Consider the following 18204-nt stretch of genomic DNA (forward strand, 5'->3'; position numbering starts at 1 on the left):
TTTACTTTAGTCCAGTCTCTGTTCCATATGAGATCAAGATTCACAGTTGCTTTAAATTTGTTTTTAACTTTTAAAGTAGTAAAGTTCAAAAGCACAAAGTGAGGACCGCTCCCTCTGTGCGTGTAGTGATGCGAGTTACTGCTATCAGGTGTTGCCTGTGCACGCTCCGTCTCCAGAAATCTTTCACACCTTCAGAAAATTGAAAAGAAGCACATAATGAAAGATTATTTTGTTTGCTTGCTACATAAGTTTGTTAAAGCGAGCCCGCCGGTACGAGACGTGCGTCTGCTGTTTGCAGGTGTCTGTTTATAGAATAAGGAAATGACACAATTGACCTTGTTTTACAGCTCTCTCACCACACAGCCAGCACTCTGCACTGAACTAAAGACAAACTACAAACAATCTAAACTTGTCTCAGAGACGTTATCAAGCTTTATGTATTTTAGGACTAATAAAATTAACTAATCCGACAGCAGTAACTGTGAAAGGCTGAACGTTGCTCACTGTTGCTTCTGCTATCGTCACACGTTTCACTACCAGGTTACGTGTTTTGAGTATGCTTCTTCTCTTCCCAGCAGAGTTGTGTGGGCTCATCAGTGCACAGGTTATATCAGTTACAGGAACTGAAGGACAAGGCATCACAGTGCGATGCCACTTTTCTTTCTCTGGAAACAGGAAGTTCTTCTGTAAGGAAAATTGCAATCCAGGCAATGTTCTTATTGAAACATCTGAGGAAAAAGCACAAAAAGGCAAATATAGCATTGAATATGAAGGTACAGTGCATTCTCCTGTCCTGTTTGTGACCATCAAGCCACTGACCATGTCTGACGCTGGGCGTTACAAGTGTGGTCTGAGCAGTTTCTTTTGGAATTCAGAACAGGAGGTTAAACTCATTGTTAAAGCTGGTGAGTTTTATTAGATTATTATTAACATTTACCAGAAATTGACTTGTTTTGGGATATTTGAAAAATGAAAAGTTCACCTCTGTTTAACAGACGACGTTTCACTGTTGTTCACAGCTCCAACTACCAGCTCACCCAGCTCCACACCTTCGACCACTCTGTCTCAAGGCAGCAAAGGTAAGACGTGAGTTTAAAGGTGCAGAGCTTAAACTGTGTGATGCCTCAAAAACAACATTTTGTGCTGAAAAGCATAAAAATCCCAAGAAAATGCAGATATGTTCAGCAAGTGACTGCATGACAAACTCAAAATTCACAATCAGTTAATAAAACTTAATACATTTCAAAATGGACCTAGTCTGTTTCTAACAGCGGGGTCTTATAGCTCTTTCTCCATTAATGCCATCTTTCTTCTGATTGGTGGCTCGTCACATCCCTTCTCATTTTCCTCAGCCTCGGTCTCTGACACACGCTCAGAGCACTTCCTGCCTCTGGTTGTATGTGTTCCTGTGGTCGTTTTGGTGTTGGCAGCCGTTCTGTTCCTGCGCTGCAAGAAGAAGACACAGAGGAAGGTTGATGGTGAGTGTTCTCCAACTGCATGTTTATCATTTCTTTACTATGAGTTCAAATCCAGACTGTTGTTTGTCTCCGTTTCACAGGAGTAACCCTTGATTACAGAAACACAAAGGTACTGTTTATTTTTATTTATTGTTTTTACTGTCATTGTTGACCATGTGCACTATTTTTTTCTTGAACCTAATCACTGTCTAAACCCAGCAGGAAAGTCAGGAAAGCAAATCCCTCCAACCATCAGCTGACAGGCTCAGTGCAGTAACACAGATTGTTTTAGATACTTGGAATAAAATGCATCCAAACCTAAAAGAAATCTGTCTGAACCTCAGAGAGTGTGAGAATTTCATTTATTTGCATCTCCATCTATACAGAAATGTATTCAGATTACCCCAAAGCAGAATCAAAGAGGGGTTTATTAGAAATGACATCCTCAGCTCTAAGCATATGTGAATGTATCTGTTGCATGAAATGCAGAGTAAACAGAACCACAGCAAAGGGTAGTTTCACCATGAAAGCAACAGAACAAAGAGAAAAGCCGAGCTGGCAGCTCACCGTGCTGCCCGCGCATCATATCTCAGAGGGATGCCACGCCCGTGTAACTCACACATAGTTGTCACCACTAGATGGCAACACAAGCAGGATTATTTGAAGAGCTGGGCGGAGTTAAAGGAAACTTAAAGTTGTTAGGTGATGGCTGTGTGCGGACAGGGCTAGGACCCCAGATGCAGACTCCAGAGACAAACTTAAACCAAAACAGCTTTAATGCTGAACGCAAACATAACATAACTGGGAAAAACTCAAAATAAACTAACACCGGTGGACTGGCAAAACACACAGCAAAATAAACAGTAGATCACGACATGGACACAGAGAAACACAGGGCTTAAATACACAGAGGGAGCAATCAGGGAATGAATAACAGGAGGGAAACACAGCTGGGGCAAATCAGGCCTAACGAGACCAGGGGAAGCACAACCAGACACATTAACATCAGACATGGACTTCCAAAGTAAAACAGGAAACATAAACAGACTCACAGGCAAGCACTAAAACAAAGGGAACAGAGACGTGGGACCAGGGCAGACAGACACTGACTGGACGTGGAAATACAGCAGACAGGGAAGACAGCAACAAAGGAACACAGACAGAAAACCAAAACACTAAAACTCTAACCAAACCCCACCCAGAGGACCTTAACTTAAGAAAAACCCGTAAAGCAAAGCTAGAATATAAAGAAATAACAAAATCAAATAACCAAAAACACAAAACACTGGGTCACCGACCCAGGAACCCTAACAAAAGTCTGTTTAAGTTTCATTTCAGTGGAAACATTCTCACCCAACAAACTTTTAAAACTGTTGTTTCTATTTTCAGATTGAACCTTATGAAAACTCCGTTTTTCACACACGTGAAGACGCCATCTACGAGAGCCTCGATCCAAACAGGAGTGACCAGGACACAACCTACTCGACACTCTTACACACTCACACGATTCACAAGGGGATTCAAGAGTGATTACAATTATCGGTGAAAAACGGATGTTTTCTAACGTTTTATACCCACGTGTATGATCACACGTCTTATAAAAATAAATAAATAAATAGAAGCTACATGTAGGTCATGGGCGTCAACCTGAGTTTGTGTTTGGGACACATGAGGAAGTGATATTCCTAAATACAACTTGGTCCACAGAAATGATCCAACACCCTCGTAAGCGTCAGCGCACCTGTTGGCACATTATGAAGTAATAGTGAGTTTGTGATTGGCCTCCTGTAACAAACACACTGGTGTGTGTACCGTCTGTGAAATGCGACTCTTACCTCACACTGAAATCGTTCCTTCTCTTACTGTGATTTTTTTACGTTTACTATGTTTATTTTTATTTTACTACTTTGTCCAGATTCTAAGCTTTGTTTCATGTTTTGATATTTTGAGTAGTATTACGTTCATTTTTATTTGATTTTATTATTTTAGTCTTAAGTCACCTTGACAAGGCTTCACATGCCATCATTCATTACCCTGTATAATAAAAACTGTTGATTTAAAATCAAATTTCATTGACAGAAACAAACTGATTCTGAACTCGTCAGACAAAACAAATCAGCAAGTGACTCATATACAAGCAGGAAGGAGCGCACTGTCCTCAAAGACTAACACGCTCTTGTCTACGACGGTGTAAACGTGTAAGATGAAAAATGATTGAAAAATATCAAATATCAATGCTAAAATGTAAAAAAGCTTTAAAATGAAATTGCATTTAACTGAATATTAAGCTCAATGCTTTTTCTAGAGTATTTAATGTGGTATTAGTGTCTCATGGGGCGTCACAGAGGGGAACTCTAACACCCACCTCAGCTCAAACATGTGAAAAGTGCTTCCACATCCACCCAGCAGGTGTCACTGTTGACCAATAATTTCCTCCTGACTTGTTCAGCATTTGGTGTGCGTCTATTATACACGCTCTAAAACTACATCCTTTACTTTGTTATGAATTTTACAGCATTTATAATATTTACAGCTTCTACAAAATGTGGATTTCAGGTTTTATTGTGATGGATGTGACGTGTGACGTCCACACTGTGAAAGTGTTCGCTTGGTTCGACAGAATATGATTTTCTTCACTCCCTGCACACATTCAGGTCCTTTGATAGAAGCACAAAGCTGACTGTGATCCTTTATTATCATATTTGGAAAACGGACCAGAACAACTGGGTACAGAGACCCAAAGGGTCATTAACAATTTAACAAAAACAACCGCAGAGAATAAAAAGTGGAACAAACTGGAGTTGTTTTGTGTCTCTTTCATCGTGGTGTCTCATAGATGTATGTTTGATTTATATTTAGCTGTAACTGAGGCTCCTAACAGTCACACAGAACATGGTGTTAATTAGGAAGCAATAAAGGCAAAGCAGCTAAAGTTAGGCTAGTCTTTTTAGTCACATCTTGATGATGTCACTGACTTCTATCTTCCTGCTTTTGTTTCACAAGAGAGACGATCTGACTGTGGACACGTCAAATACAAAGAGCTGTTCCCTAAATGGGCATTATTACCTCTGATAGGAGCCAAAATATCCAAAATGAGCATCACTCGGCCTGCTGATCAACATTTTTCATAATATATCCAAAGACAGTATGAAGTACTGAGCACACTGATGCGGAGCTGCAGACTCTTACTACACAACCACACTGCAGTGACAAAGTGACAAAGGCTTTAACTTCTTGGTGGAAACTAAAAGAAATTCAAACGTGTCAGCAAAACTCTTTTACCTGTTTTTTCCTTAATCTTAGCAGCATTATTTCTTTAAGATTCATTACTAAAGTAAATACATTTCTGTCAGCTGATAAATTAAAACAAACAGATGTCCAAATATATCAAAGAAAGCAGGAAACACGTTTTATTTCTCATTTGCCTTTTTATTTTATTTTAACACTTTCACACCTCTCACTGCTAAGAATGTACTTTACAGCACTTTAAGAATGACATCCAATAATAGTCCAGTACATCATTTTCATGCATTCTCTGTTGAACACCTGCACAGCGTCCAGCACAACGACGGACCTGCAGCTCGCTCCTGCAGGATAAACAACACAATCTATAAAATTTATAAAATTTTAACAACAATATGAGACTCAACATTTAACATGTATCAACCGTCAACATGAATAAACTGTTTACAAAAGTTATAACTTTAAAAGGTTTTCTGAGAAAGCGATTTACAAATGATGATCAGAAGACGGGTGTTGTGTAACGTAACCATGACAGCACAGATCACACAGCAGCTAGTAGTAGTATTGTAATCATATTTTACTCAGTATCAGTAAATGTTTGAGTAAATATGTATTGTCCTTAAACAGTGATGTCACTTCCTTCCTGGCGCTGCTTCACACGTGAGGAGTTCATGAAGGACCAAAACCTTTCACATCCATGAATCTTTACAGTTTTTAGTGTTTGTTTTTTATCATTTTGTAATCATTTCATTCATATAGTTTGTTTTTAAATGAATTACTTTATTTATTTTTTATGTATAAAGTTTTGGAATTTTCACTCCTATTTCTTTCCAAACTGATTTGTTTTGAATGAACAACAATACGTTTGGATAGATAAGTAGGCATGTCATATATCATACAGGGATAAATGTTGCTTATCCAATTGTTGGTGGCAGGAATATTGTTCCTATCGAGGGTCCACGGGGTCAGAAGCAGCGTCCACCCTGAACTGGCTGCCAGTTTATCACAGAGCGCTCTCACACCTGCGACCAGTGTGGAGGACAGACACAGCAAACATGAGGCTGACGGGGGGGGGGGTCCAACCTAGAATCTGCTTCATGTTCAGTAGCAACATGGACAGAAAGAAATAATGAATGTGAAAGAAAACGTTCATGTTTTCCTTCCTTTATTTGTGATGTTTTCAGTTTCAATCCTCCATAAACGTCTTCTGGCCTGTTTTTCTCTTAAAATTACACTTATAGTCATTTTTTCTTGATGGAAAAGTCTTAGCATGAGCACAAATTTGCTATTCACAGAAAAATGTGTAATTAACAGCGATGTGACTGTGCACCTGGTTGAAGGACCAGGAGATCAAACCTGTGCTTGTTTTCAGACTGTCACAGCCGAGGCCAGAACAGGACGTTTCTGTTTCCTTTCGAGGCTCATGCGTCCTCACGTGTATCTCTAATGAGTTTGAAGTGACGTCAGAAAGTGAAGAGGATTGTTAGCTTCAGTATTCACTCATCTCTGTTCTTTCCTTTTCATGCTCGGAGGATTCCTCCTCTGAGGCCAAATGCTTCTGTTTTAAGTCTCTCCTCTTCTTATCCACCTTTGTTTATAATTCTTTAAGTTTCTCTCTTTCTGGTGTGTTCATGTTTTTAACTCCACAAAGAAAGAGCGTTGAGCTTCTAGGTCCACACTGTGTGTTTCCATGGTCTCCTTGTTGAGGTCACACAGTAGTGACAGACAGCAGAGGGTTGTAAATTTTCTTTCCATCCGGTGACCTCGAGCCGTGAGCCAGCAGCTCCTGGATGGTGATCCAGTTGTCGAGAATGCGACGATTCCTCCTCTTTGTGATTTTCTTCTGGCTCAGCTGCAGGATGTTGCTGCTGGGTGAGTTATGCTGCACATTAAACTGGAGGCTCTGGGATAAATGGGGCTCTTCAGCGCCCCCTGTTGATGACAAAAGATCCCTGAAAATAAAAAGACTGATCAGTGCCTTCACGAACTTCACGTAATGAAGTAAATGTGTCATTTTCCTTCTTTTTCTCTATTTTGTTTTTGTGTAAACACTTTTTTAAGCCACTTGTCTACTGCACGATTGAGTCCTGTGGCTCTCACCAGTAGGATGTATTCTGCCCCCTGGTGGACATAAACAGTTGCTTCAAGCTGTTAAAATAAAATGTAAAAAAAACTAAACATGCAGACACAGAGGGTGGCTGTAGCTCAGGTGGCAGAGCAGGTCAGCCACTAATCAGAAGGTCGGTGGTTCGATCCCACTACTACTGTTTGAAGGGAATCCTGAGGAACTCGTCGGAGCCACAGATACGACATTTCAGCGCATAACGAAGTTACGCAATATTTAAAGCTACACATAAAATCAAAAAGCTGCACTGCATTGTAATATCAGTATGTGTGTAATAGTACAATATGAATTATTCAGTATTGAAAACGTGTTCATTACGTGTCCTCCTGTAATCTGCCGTCACTCATCAGTTGAGCACCGTGAGATGGACCAATGAAGTCAGACCTGTGTTTTAAAAACATTGATTTGCAGCACCAGTGTCTCTATAAATATTTTAGTTTGAAGGTATGTGAGGTTTCCGCTCTTCTCTCCTGACCTCTGACCCTTTAAAGGTCTGTGCTGACAGGATTTCACAGGTGATCTCAAGGATCTCGGGTCTGTAATGGTTCACTGACCCACAAAGAATTCACCGTTTTAGTGTCTGTATTTACAGAAAACCACGATGGCCGTTTGACTGATGGATTGTTGGTCCGGATTAACGAGGAGTTTGTCTTTGGGATGTTTTATGGATTTTCACACCAACTGTGCTGATGAATACAGAGGTGGGTAAACATGGCACACCACAACGTTTTAAACATCAGTCAAAAGTAAATGTGTCATTTCAACACCATCATTTCTTCCGACAGACGACAGTTGAAAAGACTTCTGACAGTGATGAACTTCATACTCTGAGGATAAATGTGGCACCTTTTATGTTTGTATCTGTAATAATGACTGAACTTCTGGGGTGTCGTTGTAGATTTCGCCCCGTACCTGTCTCCTCTCATGTAGTCCAGACGGCTCTGCATCATGAACTCTCTTCTTCTTCTGTACTCTCGAGCTCTCAGCAGCTGCTGCTTCCTCTCCTCTTTGCTCCAGTATCGACCCTGTGCAGAGGACAGAAACCAGTTTAAAGCTGGTTTAATGAGACTTTGTCATGTTTATTGGGCTCAGAAGCAAAATATAAGGGCTAAAGTACTTCTGTTTTATGTAAACTAGGATTTAATGACAGTTGAAAACGATGTCACAGCATGTTTGTGGCGATGAATCGAGATTTGCTCGTCAGAAAACAAGTAACAACACATACTGGACATACTTTTTGTTTGAATCTCAGCTCTTTTAGTCCAGTGACATGTTGTCATTAATGTTTGCAGACTCTACCTGTTTCATTTCACTGGCAGCGTCGTCGTCTGTCGTCATGCCGCTGCGTTCCTCGCGGATCTTCATGGCTCTGGCCTTCAGCAGACGATCTCTGACCGGCCGCTTGGCCACATAACGAGTCCCATCGCTGCGAATCTTTACCTGGACACGAAAAGAACACCTAGCATCTCATGTCAACGGAAGACCAGACATTTAAAGTTTCAGCTCTCTGGAAGGTTTGAAATGTTTCTGTTGTTGCATGCTGCTGTTGGATCTCTTGCTTTTCTTCGGCCTTGAGTCTTTAAGCTGAATGTAGAAAGTTTATTTTCTATTGATTACGTAGCTCCAGTAGCTCAGTTGTGATGGCATCTTTCAAAAGATTTTACATTTTATGCACAGACACTGAAGGTCTTTAGCTGAAAATCGTGTAAATCACTTGACATCATTTTCAGTGCTTTACAGTAGTGAACCATGTTAAACTGGGCCACAGAGGCTTCTGTATCATTTTGATGAACAACTAATTTCTTTTTTAAATTTTTTTTTAATGTCCCGTCCAGCACTGTAGCAATCAAGTAGACCATTACAGCTTTTGCTATACTGGTCCACTTGATTGACATATTTTATTTGACCTTTGTTATTATTTATTTTTATTGTTTTCATTTGGACTTATTACAATTAGAACAGAGAAGACGGGGGACGGGGGAAAAGGAAAAAAGAGAGGTTGGGAAGAGAGTTAACAGAAGGAGAGCAAAAGAAAAATAGAGCAGAAGAAGGATGGAGAGAGAACAGACACTGACAACCTGCTTGATCACCTGCTGAGAGGAAAAAAAGAAACCACCAAAAAGAATAAAAACACAGCAGGGAAACAATTAATCTCTTTCCTGGTGATCATGATCAAAAACAACAATCTTGTAGTTGTTATTAAGGCCAGAGGGTTTTCTCAGACATCAAATGATGTCCAGCCTTGTAGGAGAGGAACCTGTGATGAGTCCCTTGATATGCTGGACTGGTCATTTTGCAGCTACTCCACCAGTTTATTCTTTTCCCTTCAGTGCTATTGCACCGTTTACCTTCCACTCCATGCGCTGTGGAGACGCGTTTGGTGATGAGTGAGTCAGTCCAAGAGGTAAGGCCAGTCCTAACCGTGAGGCACCTGCACGGTGGTCCTCCAGACCACAGGGGGCGCTGTTCACACTCCTGGGGCTTGCCGGCCCACTGCTGCCTGTGGCTACCCCCCTCTCCTCCCCGTCTTCCCTGCCGCTGTCTCTCACTCGGTCCAGGGGGTCCACCAGACCCTCGGAGGGCAGGGTCATGCAGCTCTGATAGCGTTCTAACGGTTTGCTGTGTCTGTGCTGCCTCCGGGTGAAATAGGGGCTCGACTCTGCACTTCCACCTTCAGGTCTGTAGGGGGCTCCACCTGCAGTCATAGAAGTGATGGAAATGATCATCAAAAACCAGAAAGAAGTTTTGCACGTTACCCACAAACATCAGTTTAAAGGAAAGTGTTCTTTAGCTCATATGCTTGTTTCTTCATTATAAACCTGTGGAAAGGCTCTTAACATGACCCCGATATGCTTACAGAGAAAGATTATACCTGCTCTGGAGCTCCGCCCTCCATCAGCCATACCCCTCCTAGAAGCTGACCCCGTTTCTCTGGTCAGAGATCTGATGAAGGCGAAATACATCAAAATATCCACTATTATTAAAACATATCACAAAGGTCAATATGCATATGGAAATAGAAAGAACGCTCATTGCAGCAAAACCAACACCTGAACTTTGAAGGCGTAGAGGGGGTGGAGCTTGAGCCATTTGCAAAGTTTCCATTGGAGGTTTCGTACTTCCTGTAGGTGCTCGGGGAGAAGGAGCAGCTGAGGTTTGAGTGACGCCGCTCTCTGTCTCGGTCCCTCCTGTGACATCGAGGCGTGAGGGGGGAGTTTAGAGGGGGGAGGCGCCTGAGGGGGAGGAGCGGAGGTGGAGAGGTCAGGCGTCTGCCTCCTTCATCTTCATCCTCCTGAAGAGGCGGGATCTGCTCGGTGCTGACCAATGGCGTGCTCCGGCAGCTTTCCCCTCCGGTGTTGTAGGCACTGGTGCTGTCTTTGTCATCCGATCGCTCGCGCTCCGGGAGTTCGTTGATGGCTGACAACTCGTGGTGATGAGGATCGTCATTATCCTCGTTATGCAAATCTATAAGTTCAGAAATAGAAATGAATGAACTGTTAAAAATCAAAACTGCTTTGCTTTGTCTAATGACACCAAAGTAAACTGGATACATAAATGATGGCTTGTTGTTTTATCACTATCACAGTTTTTTTTCCTAGTATAATTCTGTGTCATAATTCACATGTTTCCTAAAGACGTCCGGATGTTATTTGTTTCCTACCCTGGTGCTGGTTGTTACCTCCTTCAGAGGGTCCTGGTCGGCCCGCTCCACCTGCCACCGTCTCCTCCTCCATCATCCAGGCTTTCAGACATCTCTCCCTGAGCTGCTGCATCTTTTGTGCTCGGAGAATGTTGCGGCACTTAAACTCCAGGTGGCGCAGCTCCTCCTCGATCAACGCCAACTCGTGCTCACTTGGCATCTCTTTGCTGTTCACGTCCACTACCGATTCAGAAGCTGTGCCTTCAGCTTCCTCTGCTGCCTCGTCCCCCTCCTCTCGGCCTTTAACTTCTGCTTCAGTGGTTTCCTTTTCCAGCTCTCTCCGGCGTCTTTCCAAATGTCTCTCATACTGATATTTGATCTCTAACAGCTCTTGGTAACGCTGGCACTCTTCCTCCGTCAGGCCCGGCATCATCATGGTCATTGTCAGAGGCTGGTGATGGTGGTGGTAATGCTGCAGGTTGGACATGAGGTGTAACATCAGATAGAGCTCATTAACTATGATGGTGCGTAACCACAAATACATGTATTGACAATCGGCTTTTTTATTGACGATAAATATGAATAATGATTTCATATTTTCTGAGGATACCCAAAATACAAAGTCTGGGTTTGGGTCCTTTCAGTGCAAAATAATCTACCAGAAACATTTATTAGTATGGTTTTAAATACTAAATCAATGGTGTATCCAATGACAGATCTCAGGAAATGTTGCTGAGATGTGTTGCGTGTAGTTGCTGCTTCACAACTCTGGTCTGTGCTTAAATGTCAGAGAAATGCTTCAGATGTTTCTGATAGAATTTCCTTCATAGCTGCATTATGGTTGGTAACACAGTACCATTATATCTGACAAGCACTGGTAGGTGTTTGCTTTTGCATTCCCATTTCAGTGGAAGTGTTGGTCCCATGGCTTGTTGCTATGAAACAACTCAAGAGTACCACTTCAGATAACAGCTTTGAGGGTTTCCTGGTGCAGCGTCACAGCTGAGCATGAAGTACATCCCACAGAGAATCTGCCTGCATTATTAGGGACATCTTAAAGAAACGTTTTATTATTCTGCAGTTTTTATAAATCTGTTTTCTTCCGCTTATACAACTCGGGGCCCAGCTACCATAGAGTGAGAGCACATCCTGGACAGGTTACCAGTCTGTCACAGAGTAGTCGGCCATTCACACTCACATGTTACACACATTCTTGACGCATACAGTCAGTTTAAAATGAAACTAGTTAACCTAAACCCCAAAATGACTTTGCACTGTTGGAAACAACACACAGACTGGATTTGAACCCAGGACGTCCTTGCTGTAAGGCAAAAGTAACTGCTGTACCTCCATGCTGCTCATTTCATAATGCACCATAGAAATCCCAAAGCCAACAGTGCAGGAGTCCATCAGAGTACTCTGATCCATGTCAGTGGTACTCAGTTTCAAGCCCATTGTTTCCTGCAGAAGTATTTTACAAACACCTCACAAATGATCGTGGTCTCCAGGGTAAGACAAACCATCTGTGGCTGCACAGTTGTGCTGATGTATGTGACTGTTTTCAGACAAAGTGGATAGTACCAGGGTTAGAGCTTTTTATTTATTGACAATAAGTCAACAACATGATCACCTAATAGGATTTGAACTTAGTATACCTTATGGTGGTGATGGTGGTGAGGACTGTATGCTGCTGCTGCTGTTCCTCCTCCAGCTCCCCAGTCCAGACCTGGGAGAGAGTCAGAGCTGAGCTGGAGATCGCGCAGGTGGAGGAAAGGAGGGGTGACGTCTCCTCGACCATGCCCAGGGCTGGGACCGAGGCCAGGACTTGGTCTAGGACTTGGCCTGGGTACAGAAATATGAGCAGAAAAACACTTAAAGTCAAATTGTAGCTTGTGAGTTTGTCATTTTTTTCTTAATAATTTGAATAAACTTTCTTTCTCTGGTACCTGGGGCTGGGTCCAGGTCTGAACTTCCTGGTGCTGCCTGGTGTGTTGGTGGTGTTGGTGTTACAGGCACTGGTCTGATCACCCAGCAGGTCATGTTCAGATGTATCCTCATAGCGGGTGCTGTCATCTGTCCGACCCACCCCGCTGTCCAGCTCCTGGCTGTTGGACAGCAGAGGTGCCAAGTTCAGCAGAGGAGGGAGGGGGACCGGTGGCTCTTTGTCGTCCTTCTCTCCTCGCTCGCCGTCCTCTCCTTCATCCTCTTCATCTTCCACCTCACCGTCTCTGCCTCCCCCTGCTCCTCCTAAAGGAAAGGATGACCTGCCTTCTCCTCCTTGGTGGAGGCGGTAGTAGCCAGTATTATGAGAGGAGTTGAGAGAGCATGAAATGTGTGGGTTTGAAGGAAAGTCTGCTCCCTCTAGAGTCAGTTCCATGTCCTCCTCTGGATCGATGGGGTTTTCATTCTGGAAGCAAAGAGACACAAGCCAGTCCAGGTGAAAATGAACTAAAGAGGTCAAGAGCCATGCTGCAGCGAGACAAATCCTTTTGTAACAGTTTCTCAGGTTAGGCAACGATTTTCAGCACAGAGTGTTAGCTCAGTGTGCAGACTGTAGCTGAGGGTTAACAGGAGCTGCACAGCGTCACACATCACTGAGTACAGAGAGCTAAAAGTTACATTTCCCCACTAGTGTCAGTACAACAGAGTAGAAACGTGCTGCCAGCTCCATTCTTGGGTTATAATGGGAGTATTCTGTGGGAGCTGCTGTAACAGGTTTGTTGTTGACAAGAAAAATGAATTCATGTGACTTTAATGTGCTTTATTGACGCTGCAGATTTCTTATTAGAGAGCTCATGCATCAGTGTTTCCTTATGAAATTGATTTTTTGACTTTGACTAATGTCAACATTGTACTGTCGTCTGTTAAAATCTGCACACAGTACTGATTTGTTGAGTGTGTGTGCGTGCGTGCGTGTGTGTGTGTGTGTGTGTGTTTAAACCCTCACGCTTTCAGTAGCTTGGTTGTTTTTTCACTGTCTACATAAATTCACATTGTTAGCTAAAAACTATTAAATGAACACTGAAATGTGTTGTGGCCCAGCGACTTACTCAAAACCCACAGAAACCAGCTGGTTAGGAAGGCCACCTGAAGATGGTAAATATTTATAATGAGAGATATTTCAGAGCTCCTTCCATCCATCCATCCATCCATCCATCCATCTTCATCCGCTTTGTCCGGGGCCGGGTCGCGGGGGCAGCAGCCTAAGCAAAGAGGCCCAGACCTTCCTCTCCCCAGCCACCTCCTCCAGCTTATCCGGGGGAATACCAAGGCGTTCCCAGGCCAGCCGAGAGATATAATCTCGCCAGCATGTCCTGGGTCTGCCCCGGGGCCTCCTCCCAGTGGGACATGCCTGCATTTCAGAGCTCCTAAAGTCTAAAAATGTATTTTATGTGATTGGACTGAAGAGGGTCTAATCCACTATGAGCCTTTATTTACAAGAGCTTGGACTTTTTGTGAGCATCTTGACAGAAGGAATATTTCACCTTCATTTTCCTCTGTTGATCCATTTCTTCCCTTTTCAGCTCTGAAACCCACTTTTTTCCCCTCCTGTGGCATTTTACTAGTTTTTATAGGGATTTTCTTTGTTTTTATCATTTATTTTTATCTTTTTATTGATTTATTTTTTATTCATTTTAAGAGGTGTGTTCATCTACTATTCTTTGTTTTATACAGTCATTATAAAAAGCTTTCATATTTGCACTGATGCCTGCGGCATGTGACAGAGGCAAGAGGTAAATAGCTCCTCATCTGCAGGAATGTGATGGTCAGTAACTGTAGTGCTGACGGCAGCATCCAGATGTTTTATTCTGATTAGACAGATGGGTGTCAGAACTAAAGCAGCCATAGTTTGTCCATTGAATAAAAGAAAATATTGCTTAGAATTTTCCAGAAAGATGAATCTTGTGTTTTGATCGTCTCTTTTCTTTGTCATATAAACTGGAGTCGGCTGTTATCAGTGGCTTTCTTAAACCTCACTCTGAACTTCCAACACTTTGAGCTTTTAGGTTTGTTGGACATGTGATCGTTTGTGCTGACAGCGTGTTGATGTTTATTCCACAGTAGGAAGTGCGAAACAGGATGTTTGTGGATTCGAATGCTTTTATTGTTACGTATGCTTTTTACATGATTTTACACACGAGTTACATGATGGTGGAATGAACTGCTGCATGCATGATATATGCAAAACATAAACGAAGACATGCAGATGTCATAAATGTGTGTGTTGGTAACTGAGTGACGGCTCACTCATCTGGTTGATGTGAGTACACACACACACACTCTGTGAACATCATCCATAAGTATGTATGTGCAGGTGTGTTTGAGCTGACATGTGTGAATATGGTGGGCTGCCGTCCTTCCTCTGTCAGCAGATATGGACACACTGTGGGACCTGCTGTCATCCCAGAGACATTTATCATGGCAGTGTGTGTGTGTGTGTGTGTGTGTGTGTGGGGGGGGGGGGGGGGGGGGTGTTCACTGCTCGTAGACTTAAATTACACCTTTCTTGGCTGCTACTTCAAAGCACATTGTGCGCTGATGGGCACGACAGTAGAAAACGTTAAAGGCAGGCTGTAAGCTCCCATCCAATCAGAAGGTACGGGGAATTCACTGTGCAGTATCACATATGAGGCTGTGGAGTTTGGGGGTTTCCCATGAAGAGGAAATCTAAATCAGCATTAAGGATTCAACAATGATAAGCAGACAGTAGCTTCAGTGTGAGGTTTTCATTAGTTAGCACTCCGTAAAGCATGAAGAACCACACACACGTGAAACGGATCAGCCACAGACTCCATGTGCTTAAAGCTCCTGCAGACGGCCCAACCTCACGGTAGCCTAACAGTGGTTGGTAAAGTAGTGACGGCAGCCTGGGCATCAATACGCCATCAAGCAGGTCGTTTTAAGCTCCGAGTTTGTAGGTGACGTGTTTGTGTTTTTTCTATTTATACCATTTTCATTTGACAGCTTTTCAGATTGCAGTGTCCTTCTCATTTCCTTTGTTGGTCTGCTCTTATCCTGTAGTTCCTGTTTGTCCTGTTTTTTGATTCCCCTACTGCGAGTCCCGTTTTCACTTAAAGCACGAAGCTGTCCTCGCTCGTCTTCTCTGGGATCCTTCTTCCTGTTTTCACATTTCAAAACTTGACATCAGGCTTTCACACCTTCTTCTTTCTCCTTCCTGCATCATGTTGGCAGCAGGAGCTGACTGTTTGTTATTTGAGTCTATATTCACTCTGTAACAGATTACAAACAACGTCTAACTCAAATTTGGTTCCTTTTTAGTCTGGACTCGAGGTTAATTACCTTTATTTTACTGCGTCTCACCATCACTGTGTTTTAGAGCAGCTGTTTCATATGCACAGCGTTTCATGCACAAGAACTATAGAATGAGATACATTAAGATTGACTGCCAGCTGTGTTATGCCAGTCTCTATTCTCTGACAAACGGACAGGAACTGTTGGGGTGCCTGGGTCGTCGACCCAGAGTTCTGAGTGTTCATTATTAAATGACAAAGAAAGTCGCCTTGATGCGACTTTTGTTGTGATTTGGCGCTATGTAAATAAAATAGAATTGAATTATTATTGGACTTTGATTTTTGCTTTGTTTATCACTTCCAGTCGTTTGGTTTCTTTGTCACAGTTGTGTTTTCGGGTTCTGTTCTGTTGCTGTATCTGTTTGAATAGTGAGTGTGTGCAAGTGCAGAAACCTTCTAGTTCAAAATAGCAAGAGAGTGTTGTTTGAAGAGATGTGCATGCCTGTGTGTGTGTGTGTGTGTGTGTGTGTGTGTGTGTGTGTGTGTGTGTGTGTGTGTGTGTGTGTGTGTGTGTGTCCCAATGGCTGATACATTTACAGCTCAGTGATGATCAAAAGGAAACTAAAGGTTTTGCCTAATTCATGTGACCCTGAAACATTATATGGTGCATTTCATCATGATTGTAGCGAGACAGGAAAGGTCACCAGAGCTCCAGACTTAATATTTGAACAAAAAGATCAATTTACTGTCAACCCAGCTGTTGGGTTTCCATCTGCATTGGTCACAGACTGATGGATAGAAGCAGCAAACACATATTGTTCCTGTTGGAGGAAACCAGGACTGTAAGCACGCTGTGAACTAGAATATGATTTTTATGAAGGTTTCCTCTCATGTCGGCCACCCACAGCAGCACAAGTGACAGAAAGTAGGTTAGTAAACTGGGCTGCAGGCGAGCTGAGTGATGAAACAGGAGCGACAGTGTTCAACCTGAAGTTACAGAGCTCCTGTTCTGTTCCCGAAAAGGAAGGAAAGCACTGTCATTTATTTATTTACACACTGGTTGAATTAGGATTATTTTATTAACTATTAAGCAAATTCAGGTGGTTGAAGAATCTGACTAGGATGCATTATGGACACAACACCAGGAAAGACCGAGGAGGGACTGGCTAGATGATGAATCAAAGTTTGTAGGATTCATCCTCTGGGGACAATTTAGTGCCCTTCAGTGTTTTTAAACACAGTTAGGACCTTCATCAGTGTTAAAGAGGACTAGTATTCATCAGTAGAAGTATGTGCACTTCTTTAGGAGGCTGGTTGAATGGTGTTGCTACCTCTATGTCGGGCCTGGCCAGCAGCAGGGAGAAGTTGATGCTGTCCTCTCGGGTCAAAATGGCCACGGCTTCCTCCCTGTTCTGAATATCCACGCCGTTAATCTGGAAGAGAAGAGAGGAGTTATTTTAGAATCATTAGAAGGAATAAAAAAGGTAGCTGTCCTTTTTTTAAACTAGTCTTTTGTTTAATGTTTTCTTATTTTAAAATACCCACACTGGTGGATTTCCCACACTTGTAGGGAGACAGCACATCTGTTTTAAAGGGCCTTCCTCCCTGTGGGGATGGATGTCATGGGAACTGGTGCTTGCATCATCTGTCCACAGCAGGATTACCATGGTGATGGTGCTGCTGTTCTATTCTTATCACATCGCAGCTTTACCTTTAGCCCGACACTGTTTTCACAGGGTCGTGAGTCGGCGGGTTGAGAGTAGAAATGTCAGGAAGATAAATTTTATTCATATTTGGCTTTGACAGGCAAACTCTGAGAACAGTCAGATGTTAAAAGGCTTAATTAACCTTCCACTTAAGTCACCTCAGACAGTAAAGTGGTTGAGAGTACTACTACTCAGTCTTTGTCACATGTAATGAATTTTGAATTTTGTATCTCTCTACATTTTTTGGAGGAAAAATCCGAAATTTCACCCGTCCATCTGCAGCACTCATGTTCTCATGCTGTTACTTGTTCTCTTAGGTTTAGAAATAATAGGAGGGAGGTATGGGGTCTTCACACACCCCCGTTCTCTGCTAGCCATCGGGGCGGGGGGGCTGGGAGGAGATGTTAGCTGTCCGATTGGCCTCCCTGATGCTGCGGAGCCTGGGACGGTCTGCTTGCCTCCACCCCGGGGTGAAGGGTAACATCTCTTGGGTCTGGGTTCTGTTTCCCCCTCTGGGGGCGAGGGTACCTGGACCCGGGGTATAGAGTATGTTTGGGGAGTGTGATTGTGTGTACATGTCCATTTATGTCAATCCTTACGTTGGGTGAGTGCTGAGTGTTTGTATATGTGTGCATGAGGGTGGGAATGCATGTTTGTGTCTGTGTGTGCCTGTTTGTCTGTGTCTATATGTCAGGTCGGGTCTTAGACTCCACCTCTCTGGGAACTCCCAGGCCCTCCAAGGCCTATCTCCCCTCACCACACTCCCTGCCGGTGACTGATG

The 18204-nt window shown here is 43.0% G+C and overlaps 2 protein-coding genes across 4 annotated transcripts in view; one reads left to right on the forward strand and one right to left on the reverse strand.

The window, feature by feature from the left end:
• Positions 1-4185, forward strand: part of LOC147305501 (protein CD300H-like) — a 4372-nt gene extending 187 nt beyond the window's left edge. The window contains exons 2-6 of the mRNA XM_086277819.1: positions 579-905; positions 1020-1079; positions 1353-1478; positions 1559-1587; positions 2847-4185. Coding sequence (XP_086133945.1) covers positions 579-905; positions 1020-1079; positions 1353-1478; positions 1559-1587; positions 2847-2987 — 683 coding nt within the window. The 3' untranslated portion in view covers positions 2988-4185. The remainder of the gene's footprint in view (positions 1-578; positions 906-1019; positions 1080-1352; positions 1479-1558; positions 1588-2846) is intronic.
• A 700-nt stretch (positions 4186-4885) lies between these two features.
• Positions 4886-18204, reverse strand: part of LOC147305502 (PDZ domain-containing protein 4-like) — a 53396-nt gene continuing 40077 nt past the window's right edge. For all 3 annotated transcript variants that reach the window (XM_086277617.1, XM_086277615.1, XM_086277616.1), the window contains 10 exons: positions 17049-17150; positions 12412-12872; positions 12121-12307; positions 10505-10937; positions 9876-10290; positions 9698-9768; positions 9174-9520; positions 8125-8265; positions 7738-7850; positions 4886-6652 (listed from right to left, as the gene is read on the reverse strand). In XM_086277617.1, the coding sequence (XP_086133743.1) occupies positions 6409-6652; positions 7738-7850; positions 8125-8265; positions 9174-9520; positions 9698-9768; positions 9876-10290; positions 10505-10937; positions 12121-12307; positions 12412-12872; positions 17049-17150 (2514 nt within the window). In that variant the 3' untranslated portion in view covers positions 4886-6408. The remainder of the gene's footprint in view (positions 6653-7737; positions 7851-8124; positions 8266-9173; positions 9521-9697; positions 9769-9875; positions 10291-10504; positions 10938-12120; positions 12308-12411; positions 12873-17048; positions 17151-18204) is intronic.

The sequence above is a fragment of the Aulonocara sp. 'chitande type north' Nkhata Bay genome, linkage group LG20 (assembly GCF_057382095.1).
Source record: "Aulonocara sp. 'chitande type north' Nkhata Bay isolate Kocher_YH1m ecotype deep benthic linkage group LG20, A_spYH_male_GT1.1, whole genome shotgun sequence".
NCBI classification, from domain to species: Eukaryota; Metazoa; Chordata; class Actinopteri; order Cichliformes; family Cichlidae; genus Aulonocara; species Aulonocara sp. 'chitande type north' Nkhata Bay.